Genomic DNA, 20444 nt, shown 5'->3' on the forward strand with positions numbered 1-20444 from the left:
GTCATGGTAACACTGGGCAGCAACAAGTTAACATCGTCATGGTAACACCGCGCAGCAACAAGTTAACATCGTCGTGGTAACACCAGGGTGGCTAACAAAAGTAGTTTCATTTAGAAAAAATCACAGTTTTATTTTTAAGCATAAATTTGTTAAAAAGGTAAAAACAGTTCTAGGGTCAGGTCTTGTTTCACTCTGTGTAAAAGACAATGAACAACAGGGAAATTAACTATACACTTAATATACTCTAATTATACAAAGACTTCTTCAGCATTGTCCTCATGGCACATAGTATCAGATAATATAGCCACAGAAATATACAATAATGTCATCAATCACATCATTTAATAAAGATTAACATAGGACATTAACACTAAGGTTTCTGACAAAACGTATCTTTACTCAGTGGTCAAAACAACACAGAACGACTTCCACCCAAACAAAAAGGACACAATATGTTGTTAGTGAATCTAGTAAGTCTCTGCCAATTATGTCTTTAATACAAAAATATGAGGACAAATATAAATTAATATATATTAAAGAGTCAGGCAGGTTCAGATGTTGGTGGTAAAATATAGAGTACAGAAAGAGATGAGAGAAAAGGAGAGAAAGAGAGTGGCAATAGAAGAGAAGGAGACGGTTACGATCATATACCTGATTTCTCACCTTATCAATATAAACTGCATTATGTGTGTGTGTTTATGGTGTGCGTGTGTTTATGATGTGTGTGTGTGTCTTCATGATGTGTGTGTGTTCATGGTGTGTGTGTGTGTGTTTATGGTGTGTGTGTGTTCATGATGTGTGTGTGTGTGTTTATGGTGTGTGTGTGTCTATGATGTGTGTGTGTTTATGATGTGTGTGTTTATGGTGTGTGTGTGTTTATGGTGTGTGTGTGTTTATGGTGTGTGTGTGTCTATGATGTGTGTGTGTTCATGATGTGTGTGTGTTTATGATGTGTGTGTGTTTATGATGTGTGTGTGTTTATGGTGTGTGTGTGTTTATGGTGTGTGTGTGTCTATGATCTGTGTGTGTTTATAGTGTGCGTGTGTTTATGATGTATGTGTGTTTATAGTGTGCGTGTGTTTATGGTGTGTGTGTGTTTATGGTGTGTGTGTGTTTATGGTGTGTGTGAGTCCTGAAAAGATGCTGGTTTCCTCTGGTCTGGTCCCAGCTGCCATACAGCTGATGCATTTGTGGAGATCTAAGGGTGGTTAACTGGTTTAATTAGCATGGTGGACCTTACATCTAGCCTATCAGAGGGCCAGGTGGAGCTGTGACCAGATTACTTACACCTGTCAAACCCGCCCCAGATCTCCACAAGTGCTCAGGGTGTAGGGTCAGGCTTCCATTTAGGTTTGGGAATTTGTCTCCACCTGATTGGGAGCAGGGCAGCGCCTCCTAGTGGTGACTCTGTACTACTACGATAAATGTGGGACAGGAAACAGGATTTACACAACACAAAGTGGTTATCCATCAGCGAAACACTGCTAAAAATCCTGGCAACAAAAGAAAAGCTATAAAGTAAACTCTTGTTTGTTTTTTGTCTTTTTCTCCGCTTGATAATAAAAAATAAGTCTGTTGTTTTGTATTTTACAATATAATTCATCATCTCTGAGGAAGCCCACAGTCCAAGTATGGAGCATCTGTTGTCGTTTTCTCCGTTTTCACTTTTTTTTTTAGGGTTTTACAAAAAGAAGGCGGTGGGGAAGAGGAGAAGATGAGGTGATGATGGGGTTCCTCCCAGAGTGAGGAAGAGGAACAGCAAGAGGACGTGACGGGATGAGGTGGGCCCTCTCATCCCAGGGCTCGGGGAGGAGGGGAAGTTTTACGAGGTGGGACACTTTGTACAACCACACTTCACCACCTTCTCTACTTCCTGTACAAAAGAGGAGCCGTCGGTGCACTGGAAGGTGTATTTCCTGCGTTTGGAGCGTAGGGGGGTGCAGCAGCCGGCCCCGCCCCCTCCCCCAGCCCCCTCCGGACAGGAGCCGCGACATTCTAGACGGGAGACCTTCTCCTGGGTTTGGCACGCCGAGTAACCCCTCTGGAGCTGGTAGACATCTCTGAGCCGTTCCCCTCGACAGACCACCTCTACAGAGTAAAGATGGAGACAAGGATGAGGAGGAGAAAAAAGGCCCGGATGGATGATGGATGGATGATGGAGTTACGGGGGGCGGTGAATGCATGATGGATGGAGGGGATGATGGAGGATAGTCTGGAGATAAGGCATACAGGGCGAATGGAAACAACGTCCGACGTGATTGGCTTTGAAGGAGGATGGGTTAGGGGTAAGGAGAGGTGGCGGGCCCGAGCGGGCTGAGCTCTGACCTCTGACCCTGTGTCTCACCTGGGTGACCCCTCGGCCGGGGGGCGGAGGATCAGAGGACGCTGGGGCAGACAGACAGAAGAATACAGACAGACCGCAAAGAGTAAGTGTTAGAGCAGAGACAGACAGGCAGACGGACAGACAGACAAGCAGACAGACAGCCAGGCAGACAGGAAAGCAGATCGAAAGATGAACAGAGCCGACCTCTCACCTCTGTCACAGGCATCTCCAGTGTATCCCGGGTTACACTGACAGTAGGCCTTGCCGAGGCCCGACAGCCTACAACTCCCATGTTTACACCGGGTCAGCTGACACGGGTCTGGGACTTCCTGGTTGGCTTCATCACAGAGCACGCCTATGAAGCCCGGCTGACATCGGCAGGAGTAGGAGTAAGAGTTGATGGGAAGACAGGAACCATGGATACACCTGGAGGAGGAGAGGAGGCAGGGGAAAATATTTTAATTCCACAATACTTCCACCCACCAACCCAACCCCCATCCACCCACCCAACCCCTATTCACCCACCCCCCTTCTCCCTCTCTTTCCCCCATTTCTCCACCCACCCCCCCTCTCCCTGTCTTTCCCCCATTCCTCCACCCACCCCCCCTCTCCCTCTCTTTCCCACTTCCTCTGTCATCCCATCACACTCTCCATTCCTCCACCCACTGCCCCATTGCTCCACCCATCCACTCTCCTCTCTGGCCCACTCACTTGTTTCCATCACAGGGGTGGTTGACCCGGGCCTGGCATCGATCTCCGGTCCACCCAGGCTGGCAGGTACAGGAGAAGCTGCTCTGCCCAGTGGGGTGACACTCTCCCTGACCACACACTCCGGCCTGGCAGGGCTGACAGCCCGCTTGCACACCAGTCTGGACAACACAATGCCCAGCTTAGCCACGTTCAGCTGTGTTCATGTCTCAGTGTGTGTGTGTGTACGTGTGTGTGTGTACGTGTGTGTGTTCATGTGACAGCGTGTGTGTGTGTGTGTCTGTGTGTGCAGTACCTGTCCCAGTTCCAGGCCAGCTGCCAGGTCCTGTAGCTGTCCGTTAATGTACAGGTTCCTCAAACAGCCGTGAAAGCTGCTCCCGTTCCCGGATCCAGACTGCAGTGCCGCGGAACTTCCCAAACTCCTCCCACTGGATCCAGCCTGCAGCCCAGACGAACCTCCAGAGATGGACCAGCGATCTGGCATACCTGAGGACGGGGAGGGGGGGGTCACTATGGACAAGCACTTATGCTAGTACCAACCGTGTCACACACATAGGTAGAGAGGTGTCCTTACCACCCAGGTAGAGGGGAGAGTCGATGCTGAGAGTTGACTGTTTACTGAGGGAGCTGATGGTCTTGGCTGTTCCCCCATCGATGGACAGAGACAGAGTCTGGTCTGAGGCCACCAGCTCCACCACATGGAACACCCCATCATTCACCGTCTCCACACTGAGGGGGGGTGCAGAGTTGGAGGATACACAAAGGGAATCGTGGATAAAAGGCTGATACATTTTTAGTAAAGTGACAGTAGTAAATGAACAGTAGTAAAAGGAAAGTAGTAAATGAACAATAGTAAATGGACAGTAGTAAATGGGACTAAAGTCTAGATAGGACCATTACAAAATTATTTTAAGAAAATATAGTTATAACAAGTTATAACATTTGAAAAAATTTCATAAACTGTCAAATGTGGTTAAGACACATTGCCATGTTAAGATCGGTATAATCACTACACAATTGACATAACCTTTAAAACACACAACACAAAGCAAACCATTTTGTTATGATTGTGTGTTTAGAGTTAGGTGCAGAAATAATTGGACACGGACACAGGTTTTGTAATTTTGGTTGGTACATTCTGAGAAAAAAAGAAAAGTTCTGCAACACAAAAAGGCCTGGATGTCCACAGAAGTGATGAATGATCGTAGGATCCTTTCCATGGTAAAGACAAACACCTTCACAACATCCAGCCAAGTGAAGAACCCTCTCCAGGAGGCATATCCTTATCCAAGTCTACCACAAAGGGAAGACTTCACAAGAGCAAATACAGAGGGTTCACCACAAGGTGCAAACCATTCATAAGCCTCAAGAATAGAAAGGCCAGATTAGACTTTGGCAAAAAACATCAAAAAAAGCCAGCCCAGTTCTGGAACAGCATTCTTTGGACAGATGAAACTAAGATGAAGCTGTACCAGAATGATGGGAAGAAAAAATTATGGAGAAGGCTTGGAACGGCTCATGATCTGAAGCATACCACATCATCTGGACGCAGTGTGATGACATGGGCATGCATGGCTTCCAATGGCACTGGGTCACTAGAGTTTATTGATGATGTGACAGAAGACAGAAGCAGCCAGATAAATTAACAAGTGTAGAGGGATATATTGTCTGCTCAGATTCAGCCAAATTCAATGAAGTTGATTGGACAGTGCTTCACTTTACAGATGGACATTGACCCAAAACATACTGTGAAAGTTTTTTAAGGCAAAGAAGTAGATTATTCTGCATTGGCCCAAGTCAATCACCTGATCTCAACCCGATCGAGCATGCATTTCACTTGCTGAAGACAAAACTAAAGGCAGAAAGACCCACAAACAAACAAAAACTGAAGACAGCTGCAGTAAAGGCCTGTATATAGAAGATGGAGGTTGTGTGTGTTACCTGTATATAGCAGATGGAGGATGTGTGAGTGCGTTACCTGTATATAACAGATGAAGGATGTGTGTGTGTGTTACCTGTATATAGCAGATGGAGGATGTGTGTGTGTGTGTTACCTGTATATATCAGATGAAGGATGTGTGTGTGTGTTACCTGTATATATCAGATGAAGGATGTGTGTATGTGTGTTACCTGTATATAGCAGATGAAGGATGTGTGTGTGTGTTACCTGTATATAGCAGATGGAGGATGTGTGTGTGTTACCTGTATATAGCAGATGGAGGGTGTGTGTGTGTGTTACCTGTATATAGCAGATGGAGGGTGTGTGTGTGTGTGTGTTACCTGTATATAGCAGATGGAGGGTGTGTTCCGGTGTCATAACTGACACGGAGGCGTCCTCTGTAAAGTTCCATGGCAATGTGGTCATTGTCTCCTTTATAGAGCAACACTCCACTGTCCTCATCTGTAGCGATCTGACAAACACACACACATTTCTTAATCACTACTGTAAATGTTGGTGATGGATAAAATGCAATTTTTTATTACACATTTACCTAGTGTAGAGTGACATTAGTGTGTTGTGCCTGTTTACCTGTAGAGTGATATTAGTGTGTTGTGTCTGTTTACCTGTAGAGTGATATTAGTGTGTTGTGTCTGTTTACCTGTAGAGTGATATTAGTGTGTTGTGCCTGTTTACCTGTAGAGTGATATTAGTGTGTTTTGTCTGTTTACCTGTAGAGTGATATTAATGTATTGTGCCTGTTTACCTGTAGAGTGATATTAGTGTGTTGTGTCTGTTTACCTGTAGAGTGATATTAGTGTGTTGTGTCTGTTTACCTGTAGAGTGATATTGGTGTGTTGTGTCTGTTTACCTGTAGAGTGATATTAGTGTGTTGTGTCTGTTTACCTGTAGAGTGATATTAGTGTGCTGTGCCTGTTTACCTGTAGAGTGATATTAGTGTGTTGTGCCTGTTTACTTGTAGAGTGATATTAGTGTGTTTTGTCCGTTTACCTGTAGAGTGATATTAGTGTGTTGTGTCTGTTTACCTGTAGAGTGATATTAGTGTGTTGTGTCTGTTTACCTGTAGAGTGATATTAGTGTGTTGTGCCTGTTTACCTGTAGAGTGATATTAGTGTGTTGTGCCTGTTTACCTGTAGAGTGATATTAGTGTGTTATGTCCGTTTACCTGTAGAGTGACATTAGTGTGTTGTGCCTGTTCACCTGTAGAGTGATATTAGTGCGTTGTGCCTGTTTACCTGTAGAGTGATATTCGTTTCAGGTGTGATCAGGCTTGATGGTAGCTGCAGGTATGACTGCCGGTTGATGAAGTTGACGCTGGCTAGAGTCTCGCACTGCTCACCCTGGTAACCATGGAGACACTGGCAGCGAGGGTCAATGTCCACAACGACACACTGTGCTCCGTTCAGACATTCATGATTGTCACAGGGGCTGGTGCGGGGTAGAACCATGGGTGGAGAGAACTCACAGAACAGACCGCTGGAGACAGACAGACAGACAGATGAACATAATCCTCAGAGGACTGATCTTGGAACAGCTCTTTCATCTCTGTGTGAGCTAACATTCATGTTTTGTCCTGATTCTTGATGGGTTCTGTTTGGTTGTGTTCTGCTCTTCTTGTGTGTGTGTGTGTGTATGTGTGTGTGTGTATATGTGTGTGCATGTGTGTGTGTATGTGTGTGTATGTGTGTGTGTGTGTGTATGTGTGTGTATATGTGTATGTGTGTGTACGTGTGTGTGTGTGTATGTGTGTGTATGTGTGTGTGTGTGTATGTGTGTGTATATGTGTATGTGTGTGTACGTGTGTGTGTGTGTGTGTGTGTGTGTGTGTGTGGGTGTGTGTGTGTGTGTATGTATCTGTGTGTATATGTGTATATGTGTGTGTGTGTGTGTGTGTATGTGTGTGGGTGTGTGTGTGTGTGTGTATGTATGTGTGTGTATATGTGTGTGTGTACCTGTATCCTTCAGGACACACACATGTGTATCCATTGACTGCATCGATACACTCAGCTCCATTCTGACACTTGTTCTCCACACAGTCGTCATAGTCCATCTCACACTGGTCTCCTGTGTAGCCCAGAGTACACTCACACCTAACACACACACATACACACACACACACATCCTTTTAATAGTACAATACACTAACACCTGGAACACACATTTACAATTGTCCTGTGTGTAGTCTGACATATTCAAACCCTGGGACATTAAATGTTCAACTAACTCTCTCACCCAGGACTAGTCTAGATAGGATCAACTAACTCTCTAACCCAGGACTAGTCTAGATAGGATCAACTAACTCTCTCACCCAGGACTAGTCTAGATAGGATCAACTAACTCTTTAACCCAGGACTAGTCTAGATAGAATCAACTAACTCTTTAACCCAGGACTAGTCTAGATAGGATCAACTAACTCTCTCACCCAGGACTAGTCTAGATAGGATCAGCTAACTCTCTAACCCAGGACTAGTCTAGATAGGATCAACTAACTCTCTCACCCAGGACTAGTCTAGATAGGATCAACTAACTCTCTAACCCAGGACTAAAATCTAAATAAGACCAACCCTTAAACTCTAGAATTAACATAGATAGGATCAACTAAATGAAATACAGGTTAAATCAAATGTGTGCATGTGTTTTAGTGTGTCCACTTACTTGTATCCAGGAGGTGTCAGAATGCATTTGGAATCGTGTTGGCAGAGGTTTAACTCTGGGGAACAGAAATCCAACTTCTCTTCACAAAGCTCCCCTACACAAACACAAACATACCAAACACACCACAGATATGCATGCAAGCACATACAAATCTTTCAACATAACTTCATAAGCATCTTTTTTTCTCATATCAACTCTGTCAACGAGCCACTGATGTTTTAAAAGATGAAGGGCTTTTTACATTATTTCCCAAAATATGTACAAGTACACTCAAGACCATTATTTGGTTTAATGTTGGGAAAATCTCTCAAGAGTCAAGCAGAAACAGACAATGTAAGTCTAAGACAGTAGAGTCAAGTGGAGACAGACAGCATTTGTCTTAGACAGTAGAATAAAGCAGAGGGAGAGACAGACAGAGAGAATACATGACTAACCTCTCTCCACCTCATTGGTAGCAGCTGCAAGCCACAGACAGACAACCAGACCAGACAACAAGACAGTCAAAGTCAGAGAGAAAGAGAGAGAGAGAGCAACAGAGTGATACAGAGAGCGAGACAGAGCAACAGAGTGATACAGAGAGTGAGACAGAACAACAGAGTGATACAGAGAGCGATAAGGACATAGGACAGTCAAGGAGAGAGAAGACAGAGAGAATTTCAGAGACAAAGAAACACAGAGAGAAACACAGAGACAGATAGAGAGACACAGAGAGACAGAGACACAGACAGAAAGAGAGAGAGAGACACACACAGACAGACAGAGAGACACAGAGAGAGACACAGAGAGAGACACAGACAGACAGAGAGAGACACAGAGAGAGACAGAGACAGACAGAGAGAGACAGAGAGAACAAGAGAGACACACAGACAGAGAGAGAGAGTGACACACAGACAGACAGAGAGACACAGAGAGAGACAGAGACAGACAGAGAAACACAGAGAGACAGAGAGAGACAGAGAGAACAAGAGAGACACACAGACAGAGAGAGAGAGTGACACACAAACAGACAGAGAGACACAGAGAGAGACACAGAGACACAGAGAGACAGAGAGAGACAGAGACAGACAGAGAAACACAGAGAGAGACACAGAGAGACAGAGACAGACAGAGAGACACAGAGAGAGACACAGAGACACAGAGAGACAGAGAGAGACAGAGAGAACAAGAGAGACACAGACAGACAGAGAGACACAGAGAGAGACACAGAGACACAGAGAGACAGAGAGAGACAGAGAGAACAAGAGAGACACAGACAGACAGAGAGAGAGAGCAGCACATTCAGTTGTCCATTAGTACAGTTTACAGAGCAGTTAGAAAGATCAGCTGTTAAGTGCAGAAGCAGAAAGCAGAAGAAACAGAAACCAAACAACATAGAGAAGCGTGCGTGTGCGTGTGTGCGTGTGGGTGTGTGTGTGTGTGCGTGTGTGTGTGCACGTGCGTGTGCGGTACCTGTGTATTCAGGGGAACACATGCAGGTGTAGTTGTTGATTCCATCCACACAAGTGGAGTTGTTCTCACAGTCATTGTCCTCACAGTCATCGATGTTGATCTCACACATATCTCCCTCGAAGCCCTCTGGACAGACACACCTGGAAACACACACATGAGAGTAGATGATGGTGTTATCTTGACCTTCACACCTACTTATTACAACTATTAGTGCTCGAAGGACACGTACACACTAACACAGACACCAACTCACTAACACTCAAACAATTACAGTCACTAACACACTAACACAGTCACTAACACACTAACACAGACACCAACTCACTAACACAGTCACCAACTCACTAACACTCACACAATTAAAGTCACAAACAAACTAACACTCACACAATTACAGTCACAAACAAACTAACACTCAAACAATTACAGTCACTAACACACTAACACAGTCACCAACACACTAACACAGTCACTAACACACTAACACAGTCACTAACACACTAACACAGTCACTAACACAGTCACCAACACAGTCACTAACACACTAACACAGTCACCAATTCACTAACACAGTCACCAACACACTAACACAGTCACTAACACACTAACACAGTCACCAACTCACTAACACTCACACAATTAGTCACAAACAAACTAACACTCAAACAATTACAGTCACTAAAACACTAACACTCAAACAATAACAGTCACTAACACACTAACACTCAAACAATTACAGTCACTAACACACTTACACAGTCACTGACACACTAACACAGTCACTAACACACTAACACAGTCACCAACACACTAACACAGTCACTAACACACTAACACAGTCACTAACACACTAACACAGTCACCAACACACTAACACAGTCACTAACACACTAACACAGTCACTAACACACTAACACAGTCACCAACTCACTAACACTCACACAATTACAGTCACAAACAAACTAACACTCACACAATTACAGTCACAAACAAACTAACACTCACACAATTAAAGTCACAAACAAACTAACACTCACACAATTACAGTCACTAACACACTAACACGAACAGTAACACGAACAGTAACACACTATTCACATTCATTATCTATGTAGACAAGTTGTCTGTGACTGTGTGTGTGTGTGTGTCTAACCAGTAGTTGCTATTCTCTCCCTCCTTCAGATGACATGTGCCTCCATGCTGACAGGGGTTACTGATGCACACATGGATAGTCTCCTCACAACCCTGTCCCTGTAGAGACAACACACACAGAGAGACAGACAGGTTACTGATGGATCCCTGTAGAGACAACACACAGAGAGACAGACAGGTTACTGATGGATCCCCTTTAGAGACAACACACAGAGAGACAGACAGGTTACTGATGGATCCCTGTAGAGACAACACACAGAGAGACAGACAGGTTACTGATGGATCCCTGTAGAGACAACACACAGAGAGACAGACAGGTTACTGATGGATCCCTGTAGAGACAACACACAGAGAGACAGACAGGTTACTGATGGATCCTGTAGAGACAACACAGAGAGACAGACAGGTTACTGGTGGATCCTGTAGAAACAACACACAGAGAGACAGACAGGTTACTGATGGACCTCTCCAATCACCAAGAGGAGAAAGTTAGGGACAGGGTTAAAGGTCAGAGTTAGAGGTCAGTGTCAGTACCTTGAATCCATATGGACAGCTGCAGTGATAGAAAGTGACTGGGTCGTTGGAGCAGGTGCCATCGTTCTGGCAGGGGTTGGACAGACATGGGTCACACTTGGCCTGGATAGCCACATCTAGAGGACCTGGAAATACAAATATTATTAATATACTCAATTATTTAGTTGAGACAGGCTTCTACTTAAGCCAGGCTTCTGTTGGAAACAGGCTTTTATTAAAGACAGGCTTCTATTAGAGACAGGCTTCTATTAGAGATAGGTCTCTATCAGAGCCGGTCTTCCATTTCCTTTTTGCACATAACTCTTGCTCAACAGCGTACTGAACAAGGCCGGGTGTCTCTGTAAAAGCACTTTGTGACAACTGCCGTTGTAAAAAGGGCTTTATAAATAAATGTGATTGATTGATTGAGGGCAAAGGTTACACAGCTGTCTCATACACAGCAACGCTTCTGTCCTTCATCATCTTTTACACAGTGTTCTGTAGTCACTGAAAACTCTTTACTTATTAAAGTTCACCTGCAAAACATTAAATCTTAGCGTATTTCATTTTCATTCAGACCAGCTATCTATAGGCCCCTATGAAATACATTTTTTTCCCCCTGTTTTTTCTGTAAATGAAACCTATATTCTGGGTTTTACAATTTACGCAAATTTTATCTTCTGAATGAGTGACTAATAATGTGAATGAACAAAACTTCAACCATTTATAAGATATAACAGTAAATACGTAATGATGCAAAACAACAATGCACATTTTTTTAATCACATCATGAAGTTATTTAGAAGTTATCTGAATTTCAAGTGTACACTGCGTGCACAGTTATTAGGCCAATCGTACTCCTCAAGATTTATTTTATTGTTGAACAAACACAATGCTCTCAGTCAATCCAAAATATCATTGAACCTCAAACCTGAATGTTTAACAAAGTAAACGTGAGTTTTGATCTTTCTCAGGGGAATACATAAGAGTGCAGAATTATTAGGCAACAATTGGTTTGCAGAATTATTAGGCAACTAAATGAAAAAATAATTTCTCCCAACTCACGTATTTCTCTATTTTTAAAGTAAGTGTAACAAATAAGTAACACAAAATAACAATTAATTAAAAAAAAATTCCTTTCAAAAATATTCAGCGACCAATATAGCCACCCTTATTTTCAATAACTGCTATGAGCCTTCCATCTGTCAGTTTCTTGATCTGTTCACCCAACTTTAACTGAAGCAGGAACCACAGCCTCCCAAATGCTGTTCAGAGAGGTGTATTGTCTTCCCTGACTGTAAATCTCACGTTTGAGAAGGGCCCACAAGTTCTCAATTTCTTTGCTCCCCAGTTGACTCTTTGCAAACAAACATTTGATTGTCCGGTGGTTCAATAGTTCTGAAAAGCATTTTAAAATGTTTGACTTTTCAGTGTCAGTTAAATCTATTTTACCCATTTTACCTGAAGTCATGAAGCTGCCTAATAATTATGCACACCTTGATATTAGGTGTTATTCACTGTTGCCACACCCTCCCTCATTACACAAATACATATCACCTGAAAATGACTCAATCCAATGAGCATTCAAGTTTATATGGTTTGGAGTCGGAAAATGTGCATATAAATAATGCTACGATCAGAATACTCACTTGCCTAATAATTGTGCACGCAGTGTAAACACAATATAGATAGAGGGATGGTTAGATAGATGGATGGTTAGATAGAGGGATGGTTAGATGGAGGGATGGTTAGATGGAGGGATGGTTAGACAGAGGGATGGTTAGACAGAGGGATGGTTGGATAGAGGGATGGTTAGATGGAGGGATGGTTGGATAGAGGGATGGTTAGATAGAGGGATGGTTAGATAGAGGGATGGTTAGATAGAGGGACGGTTAGACAGATGGATGGTTAGATAGAGAGATGGTTAGACAGATGGATGGTTAGATAGAGGGATGGTTAGATAGAGGGATGGTTAGACAGAGGGATGGTTAGATAGAGGGATGGTTAGACAGATGGATGGTTAGATGGAGGGATGGTTAGACAGAGGGATGGTTAGACAGAGGGATGGTTGGATAGAGGAATGGTTAGATAGAGGGATGGTTAGATAGAGGGATGGTTAGACAGAGGGATGGTTAGATAGAGGGATGGTTAGATAGAGGGATGGTTAGACAGAGGGATGGTTAGATAGAGGGATGGTTAGATGGAGGGATGGTTAGATGGAGGGATGGTTAGACAGAGGGATGGTTAGACAGAGGGATGGTTGGATAGAGGGATGGTTAGATGGAGGGATGGTTGGATAGAGGGATGGTTAGATAGAGGGATGGTTAGATAGAGGGATGGTTAGATAGAGGGACGGTTAGACAGATGGATGGTTAGACAGAGGGACGGTTAGACAGAGGGACGGTTAGATAGAGGGATGGTTAGATAGAGGGATGGTTAGATAGAGAGATGGTTAGACAGATGGATGGTTAGATAGAGGGATGGTTAGATAGAGGGATGGTTAGACAGAGGGATGGTTAGATAGAGGGATGGTTAGACAGAGGGATGGTTAGATAGAGGGATGGTTAGACGGATGGATGGTTAGATGGAGGGATGGTTAGACAGAGGGATGGTTAGACAGAGGGATGGTTGGATAGAGGAATGGTTAGATAGAGGGATGGTTAGATAGAGGGATGGTTAGACAGAGGGATGGTTAGATAGAGGGATGGTTAGATAGAGGGATGGTTAGATAGAGGGATGGTTAGACAGAGGGATGGTTAGATAGAGGGATGGTTAGATAGAGGGATGGTTAGATAGAGGGAGAGGCAGACAGCTGCAGACGGGATGCATCGTTATGTTTCACCGTGATAGCTCATCATTTGGAATATTACATTTTGCATGCTGATTCACATTGCAGAATGTAAATGTAGGCTATTGCAACTGTATATTAATAGGATGTTCATATGTTGGTCGGAGCAGGTGAGCATGACCGAGGCTGCTCTCATTTTCGGGGGAACGCTTCTCCCTGTATTCAGTGCATCACTAGAATGGATGTAGCTTTTATAGCTTTTCTAAGGGGATGTCAGACTCGGTGCTCACAGCCGCAAAGTACTGAATGAATTCTCATCTTAAATCTGCTGATGTGAGTGCTCTAGTAATAGTCGTTTGAAGAGGCGTGCTCTAGTAATAGTCGTTTGAAGAGGCGTGCTCTAGTAATAGTCGTTTGAAGAGGCGTGCTCTAGTAATGGTCGTTTGAAGAGGTATGCTCTAGTAATGGTCGTTTGAAGAGGCGTGCTCTAGTAATGGTCGTTTGAAGAGGCGTGCTCTAGTAATAGTCGTTTGAAGAGGCGTGCTCTAGTAATGGTCGTTTGAAGAGGCGTGCTCTAGTAATGGTCGTTTGAAGAGGTATGCTCTAGTAATGGTCGTTTGAAGAGGCGTGCTCTAGTAATGGTCGTTTGAAGAGGCGTGCTCTAGTAATAGTCGTTTGAAGAGGTGTGCTCTAGTAATAATCGTTTGAAGAGGCATGCTCTAGTAATGGTCGTTTGAAGAGGCATGCTCTAGTAATGGTCGTTTGAAGAGGTGTGCTCTAGTAATAGTCGTTTGAAGAGGCGTGCTCTAGTAATAGTCGTTTGAAGAGGCGTGCTCTAGTAATAGTCGTTTGAAGAGGTGTGCTCTAGTAATAGTCGTTTGAAGAGGTATGCTCTGGTAATGGTCGTTTGAAGAGGTGTGCTCTAGTAATAGTCGTTTGAAGAGGTGTGCTCTGGCTAACACTGATTTCCCTTGTTCTTCAGATGGGCTTTAGGCTTTAAGTGGGTCATCACATATTTTTATGGGTCCAATCAATAGTATATTGACAGAAACTTATCGCCTGACTCATAAAACTCCTTTGGGTATTGCTCGGCCAAATTATGGAAAGGTCTTACCCTGCTATATTATTGTGCTGGGGGAGTAGGGTTAGTTCTCCTTCTCCATTTTAAATCCTTGTAGATCTAAGGAATGCATTTTCTAAATGTATCCTGTCTCCTGCCCTGTTTAAACTTAGGAGGACATGAGGCCTTGGCCCACACCTCTGGAGTACCAGGCGTTAAAGACCCGTTGCTGTCCCTGTCCAAAGTCCTCCTGGTTGTGTTGCAGATCAAGCTGCCACTCTGCTTCAACACTGTTGTTGTTTGCTCCTTGGGGTTTCGAGTTTTGTAAAAGCACTTTGTGACAACTGCTGATGTAAAAAGGGCTTAATAAATACATTTGATTGATTGAATTCCACTGCAATATTTTTATTTCCAAATTCCAGGGATCTGTCCATGTTTTCCACACTGCGGAAATCATAGGGCCCTATATTGATTTAAAATAGGCTTTTTTTCTGGCTAAAATGCCACCCCCCCATACCCATCTACCTACTACACACCTATCAACAACACAAAACACCTCCTGAGTACTTCACCCACAGACAGTAGTTACATGCATGTTCTAGACCACACAGGTTGACATGACAATAGTGATGTCATCACAGGAGGAACGACAGGGGAGAGATAGGAGCATTCTCATCAAAGGTCAGGGTCAAGGGCTAGGATTGGCTGCAGGACCTGGGGAGGTAGGACTAAGGAGGAAGAATGGTACTATGATTGGCTACTTTACCTGGCACCAGAAGACCACAAGGCCCCGGGACGTCTACAACGTGTCAATCAGACCAGGATAAAACCAGGAAAATATTACTCACTCATTAACCATTTATTGACCGTGGACACTACCATATTTATCTATGGGAACTTGTGGTCTCCTTTAAGAGTACTCCACAAGCATGAAACGTTTGTGTGAGTGTGTTGTCATCAGGTGTGTGTGTGTGTGTGAGTGTGTTGTCATAAAGTGCGTGTGTGTGAGCGTGTTGTCGTCAAGTGTGTGCGTGTGAGTGTGTTGTCGTAAAGTGCTTGTTTGTGTGAGTGTGTTGTCGTCAAGTGTGTGTGTGCGAGTGTGTTGTCATAAAGTGTGTGTGTGTGAGTGTGTTGTCATAAAATGCGTGCGTGTGTGTGTGTGTGTGTACAAGGCCTTTATGCTGAATACATGTAGAGCAGTGTGCTCCTGTTACCAGTGCAGGTGAACTTCTTGGAGGGTGTGGTGAGCAGCAGTTTGTCTGTCATGTCTCCGGGGCCAGCGCAGCGCGCAATGCCAGGCTCCTTGTACCCACTCTTCACCCAGTCAGACAACCACTGCATCCTGCAGTCACAGTGCAGGGGGTTGGCCCCCAGAGCCCTGCACACACACACACACACACACACACACACACACACGCACGCATGCACACACACACACACACATACACACACACACACACACACAATTATTGAGGTAACACAATGATAAATGACATTAATTATCTGTGTTTGTTAGTATTTCTGTTGTTATTTACTGTTATGTTTTTGTAGACAGTACTGTAGTGTTTACTGTTGTGGTTTGGTAGATAATAGTGCAATATTTACTGTTGTGGTTTGGTAGACAGTACTGTAATATTTACGTATGTTTGGGTTGGCAGAGATTACTGTAGAATTTACTGTTGTAGTGTAGCAGTCTTTCTGTAGTTCTTACAGTTGTGGTTTGGCAGAGATCACTGTTGTTTTGTGGTGTAGCAGTCTTTCTGTAGTATTTACTTTTGTGGTCAAGCAATCTTTCTGTAGTATTTACTGCTGTGGTCAAGCAATCTTTCTGCAGTATTTACTGCTGTGGTCAAGCAATCTTTCTGTAGTATTTACTTTTGTGGTCAAGCAATCTTTCTGTAGTATTTACTGCTGTGGTCAAGCAATCTTTCTGCAGTATTTACTGCTGTGGTCAAGCAATCTTTCTGCAGTATTTACTGCAGTGGTTTGGCAGAGATTTCTGTATTGTTCTCTCATGAAGAACTCCTACTTCTTGATAAGCTTCCACTACTAAACCTTGTTCAAACTTAACTTGTGAGATGAATGTCCTTTACTCTAACAGGAGGCCAAAAAGAATATCTATCTCAAGGCCACACCTCCCCTCCAGGACTTCTGGGATCTATTAAAGGTTCCTCCAAGAACCTCTCAACTAACCCAACTTGCAAATATGAACCCTTGACTAGAAACGATACCTCAAGGTACCGTTGCTTTTGTGAATGGTGTTTTCAGTGTGTAGGGTGTAGTGTTTAGTGTGTAGTGTGTGTAGGGTGTAGTGTGTAGTGTGTGTTACTCACAGGTGAGAGAGGGAGGCAAGGTCTTTGAAGGCTCCTTCTGGAATTACCGAAATGTCATTTCCATGGAGAGACCTAGAGACACATAACAACAGGTTACCGTGGAGACCTACAGACACACAAAAACAGGTTACCGTGGAGACCTACACACACAACAACAGGTTACTGTGGAAACCTACAAACACACAAAAACAATTTACCGTGGAGAACTACACACACAACAAAAGGTTACTGTGGAAACCTACAAACACACAACAACAGGTTACTGTGGAAACCTACAAACACACAACAACAGGTTACTGTGGAGACCTACACACACAACAACAGGTTACTCTGGAAACCTACAGACTCACAACAGGTTCCAGAGTTACCTCGGATACTCACAATAATCGTAGAGACTTTAAACCATCAAAGGCTCGGACTGGTATACAGCGCAAACGGTTGTAGCTCAGGATTCTACATGCACGCACACACGCACACACACACACACACACACAAAAATACATTAAAAAATAGTGGTTTTGTTAGTGAACCAGTTGTAATAAACAGCTGAAACAGGAAACAAGTCACACAAGAAGCATGCGTCTACCCCCATACACCTCACCCCACCTCACCCCACCTCACCCCCTCTTCACCCCACCTCACCCCTTCCCCACAGCCCTCGGACAGGTCGTCAAGGTAACTCACAAGGTCAGTAGTTCAGTCATGTTATTAAGGCTGTGGTTGGACAGCGTGCTGATCTGGTTGTTACTCAAGTCGCTGGAACGAAACAACACACAATAACAGTATAACACACAGCAAACACATGCACACACAAGCTTGTTTGGACACCCACCCACCCACACACAAGCCCAGGCGCCCACAACATACACACACTTGTCACAGTGCAACACAATCTCAACACATTAAACCTGTCAGAGTTAATAGTGGACTATACAGTACATGCAGTCTGCAAACTACACAGGCCGTGTGTTTGTGTTTAGTGTGTATATAGTGTGTGTGTGTTTATTCAAACCGTGTGAGTGTGTTTAGTGTGTATATAGTGTGTGTGTGTTTATTTAAACTGTGTGAGTGTGTTTAGTGTGTATATAGTGTGTGTGTGTTTATTTAAACCGTGTGAGCGTGTTCAGTGTGTATATAGTGTGTATATAGTGTGTGTGTGTGTGAGTGTGTCACGTACATGAGCGTTAAGTGCTTGAAATTGGAGAGTTCCACTGGAACCTGTGTAAATTGGTTTCCATCCAGATACCTACAGAGAGAGAGAGGAAGTATATATATATATTTATATACTGTATATATTGATGCTTTGGCAATACTTACGCAATGTTTTTCTGCCAATAAAGCAACTGAATTGAATTGAATTGAGAGAGAAAGAGAGAGAGAGAAAGAGAGAAAGAGAGAAAGAGAGAGAGAGAAAGAGAGAAAGAGAGAAAGAGAGAAAGAGAGAAAGAGAGAAAGAGAGAGAGGAAGTTGGAGAGAGTCAGAGAGATGTAATGTTATTATTTCAACATGAAACATTCCTGCTGTGCAACACTGTGACTCTCCTTTCTGACCAAAACAAACACCTGTTCAATATAAATACTTCAACTACACGCTGTTTATGTGTGTGTGTGTTTATGTGTGTGTGTGTGTATTAGTAATATCATTTTTCATTTCTTGCGTGCAACTGTCCCATTCTGTCATTCATTTAATAGACTTCAGGAAATAATTACAATTAGAAACATTATATCTCTCCAACCTCTGTTTGTCCTACCTAGAATAACCTCCCTCCCTCGGTCTGACGCACAGACGCACAGACAGAGAGAAAGAGAAAGGAACAGACAGACTGAGAGGAGAGAAAGGAACAGAAAGACTGACAGACCGGGTGACAGACAGACAGGCTGACAGACAGACAGGCAGGCTGACAGACAGACAGACAGACAGGCTGACAGACAGGCTTACAGCTCGGTGGTGTCCTTGGGCAGTCCTTTGGGCAGGGAACTGAGGCCCTTGTTACTGCAACGCACAACAGTATCCAGACAGCTACACTCAGCAGGACACCTCAACACAGGACTACAGCTGTTCTCCTCATTACCTATAAGGAGAGGGAGGGAGAGAGAGAGAAGGAGGGGGAGAGAAGGAGGGGGACAGAGTGAGGGAGGGAGTGAGAGACTGATGACTATTTTATGCTGTTCCAACTATATATATATATAGAACCAGGAGACACTACTTTTTCACACTTTGGTTGGAAAGGAACAATTATGTTTTAACAGCAGAATGACACTGCAGAATGACACTGCAGAATGACACTGCAGAATGACACTGCAGAATGACACTGCAGAAACACTGCAGAATGACACTGCAGAAACACTGCAAAGGTGAGAAAACACTGGCAGAAGATCTGCAGCACTGGGGGGGAGCGATATGTCCACGGTACTATGAGACACCATCTAATGTGCCTTCGTGGTCCTGATAGGTTACTTCCATTAGTGCTCAAGAAAAAGGCTAGCACTGAAAATAAACGAATGTGCCAGGAAGTACATGCTGGGGAGGGAGTGTATTCTGGAGCCTCACATCGTCCCCTTCTCAGGGATATCATTATGAAAACAATAAGCTACAGACCCTAACCCATGTACCACAGATGCCAAGCTACAATAGAAAATGCATGTGAAACATTAACCCTCACTGTCAGACAATCTGTCTGGCTCGCGGACCAACAAAGCTGTTTTTTCTCTTTTGTAAATATAGTATTTTCACAAATTTTCTTTTTTAGACTGTGGGGAAGGATGTAGGACAGAGTTTTTAATGAGAGTCAGCAGTATGTGAGGGGGGCCATAGTCACAAGAAGTAGGGTTGTACTGGGTTCTGACACCCCCCCAAAGCAATATGCAGAAATCTGTTCAGGCCCCCCCTCACTCAACCATCAGCACCCCCAGATTGAAACATCTTCCCAATCACTCCAGGCCAAAGAACTGGAATTTGGGTCTGAAAATCTCTGTTTTGTAATATCAGGTACCATCATCGCAGGTGAAGTCCTGTCCGGCAACATCCTGAATGGGAATCTCTTTCAGGAAGTAAGGATTCTGACAACGGGGGTTGCCCGTGACAATGCGCTTCCTCCTCAGCCAATCGCCGAGCCAGGTCAGGTGACAGTTGCAGTTGAAGGGATTGGCCAGCAGGTTCCTGGGGGAAGAACAGGGTGTTTTATGTCTCAGGGCTCGATATCATTACGACAGAGAGAAAAAAAACGCTAGATAGACTTGATCTTAGTTAGTATAACGGTTCCGTAGCATGTTGGAGATGTACCACACAGAACACAGGCTGTCCAAATCTAGTGATATGCATGTGCACTGCATAGAAGCCTGAAACCCTTTTGACACAATTTTCTTCCCACTTGCAATGTCTGGGAGGACTCTACCTCAAATGTTGGCATCCAAAGCAATTGATATCTGCAAGTTTACACAACAAAATAATCAAGTGTGTGTTTGTGTATGTGTGTACATGTCTCAGTATGTGTGTGTGAATGT

At 43.8% G+C, this 20444-nt stretch overlaps 1 protein-coding gene across 12 annotated transcripts in view; it reads right to left on the reverse strand.

Annotated features, from left to right (window-relative positions):
* Window positions 1–1033: 1033 nt before the first annotated feature.
* The window catches only part of slit2 (slit homolog 2 (Drosophila)), a 95304-nt gene continuing 75893 nt past the window's right edge, over window positions 1034–20444 (reverse strand). For 5 of the 12 annotated variants that reach the window (XM_034290971.1, XM_034290968.1, XM_034290970.1 and 2 more), the window contains 21 exons: window positions 19934–20100; window positions 18880–19012; window positions 18119–18187; window positions 17626–17697; window positions 17323–17394; window positions 16942–17013; window positions 15823–15986; window positions 15375–15407; window positions 10782–10906; window positions 10249–10346; window positions 9096–9235; window positions 8081–8104; window positions 7647–7740; window positions 6944–7081; window positions 6227–6467; window positions 5312–5442; window positions 3606–3760; window positions 3327–3517; window positions 3035–3192; window positions 2535–2749; window positions 1034–2088 (listed from right to left, as the gene is read on the reverse strand). In XM_034290971.1, coding sequence (XP_034146862.1) covers window positions 1823–2088; window positions 2535–2749; window positions 3035–3192; window positions 3327–3517; window positions 3606–3760; window positions 5312–5442; window positions 6227–6467; window positions 6944–7081; window positions 7647–7740; window positions 8081–8104; window positions 9096–9235; window positions 10249–10346; window positions 10782–10906; window positions 15375–15407; window positions 15823–15986; window positions 16942–17013; window positions 17323–17394; window positions 17626–17697; window positions 18119–18187; window positions 18880–19012; window positions 19934–20100 — 2758 coding nt within the window. In that variant the 3' untranslated portion in view covers window positions 1034–1822. Of the gene's footprint in view, window positions 2089–2344; window positions 2386–2534; window positions 2750–3034; window positions 3193–3326; window positions 3518–3605; window positions 3761–5311; window positions 5443–6226; window positions 6468–6943; window positions 7082–7646; window positions 7741–8080; window positions 8105–9095; window positions 9236–10248; window positions 10347–10781; window positions 10907–15374; window positions 15408–15822; window positions 15987–16941; window positions 17014–17322; window positions 17395–17625; window positions 17698–18118; window positions 18188–18879; window positions 19013–19933; window positions 20101–20444 lie in introns of all 12 variants that reach the window. The other 7 variants (XM_029118195.2, XM_029118192.2, XM_029118194.2 and 4 more) reach the window with 4 other exon arrangements.

This window comes from Esox lucius, chromosome 25, assembly GCF_011004845.1.
Source record: "Esox lucius isolate fEsoLuc1 chromosome 25, fEsoLuc1.pri, whole genome shotgun sequence".
Classification (NCBI taxonomy): domain Eukaryota; kingdom Metazoa; phylum Chordata; class Actinopteri; order Esociformes; family Esocidae; genus Esox; species Esox lucius.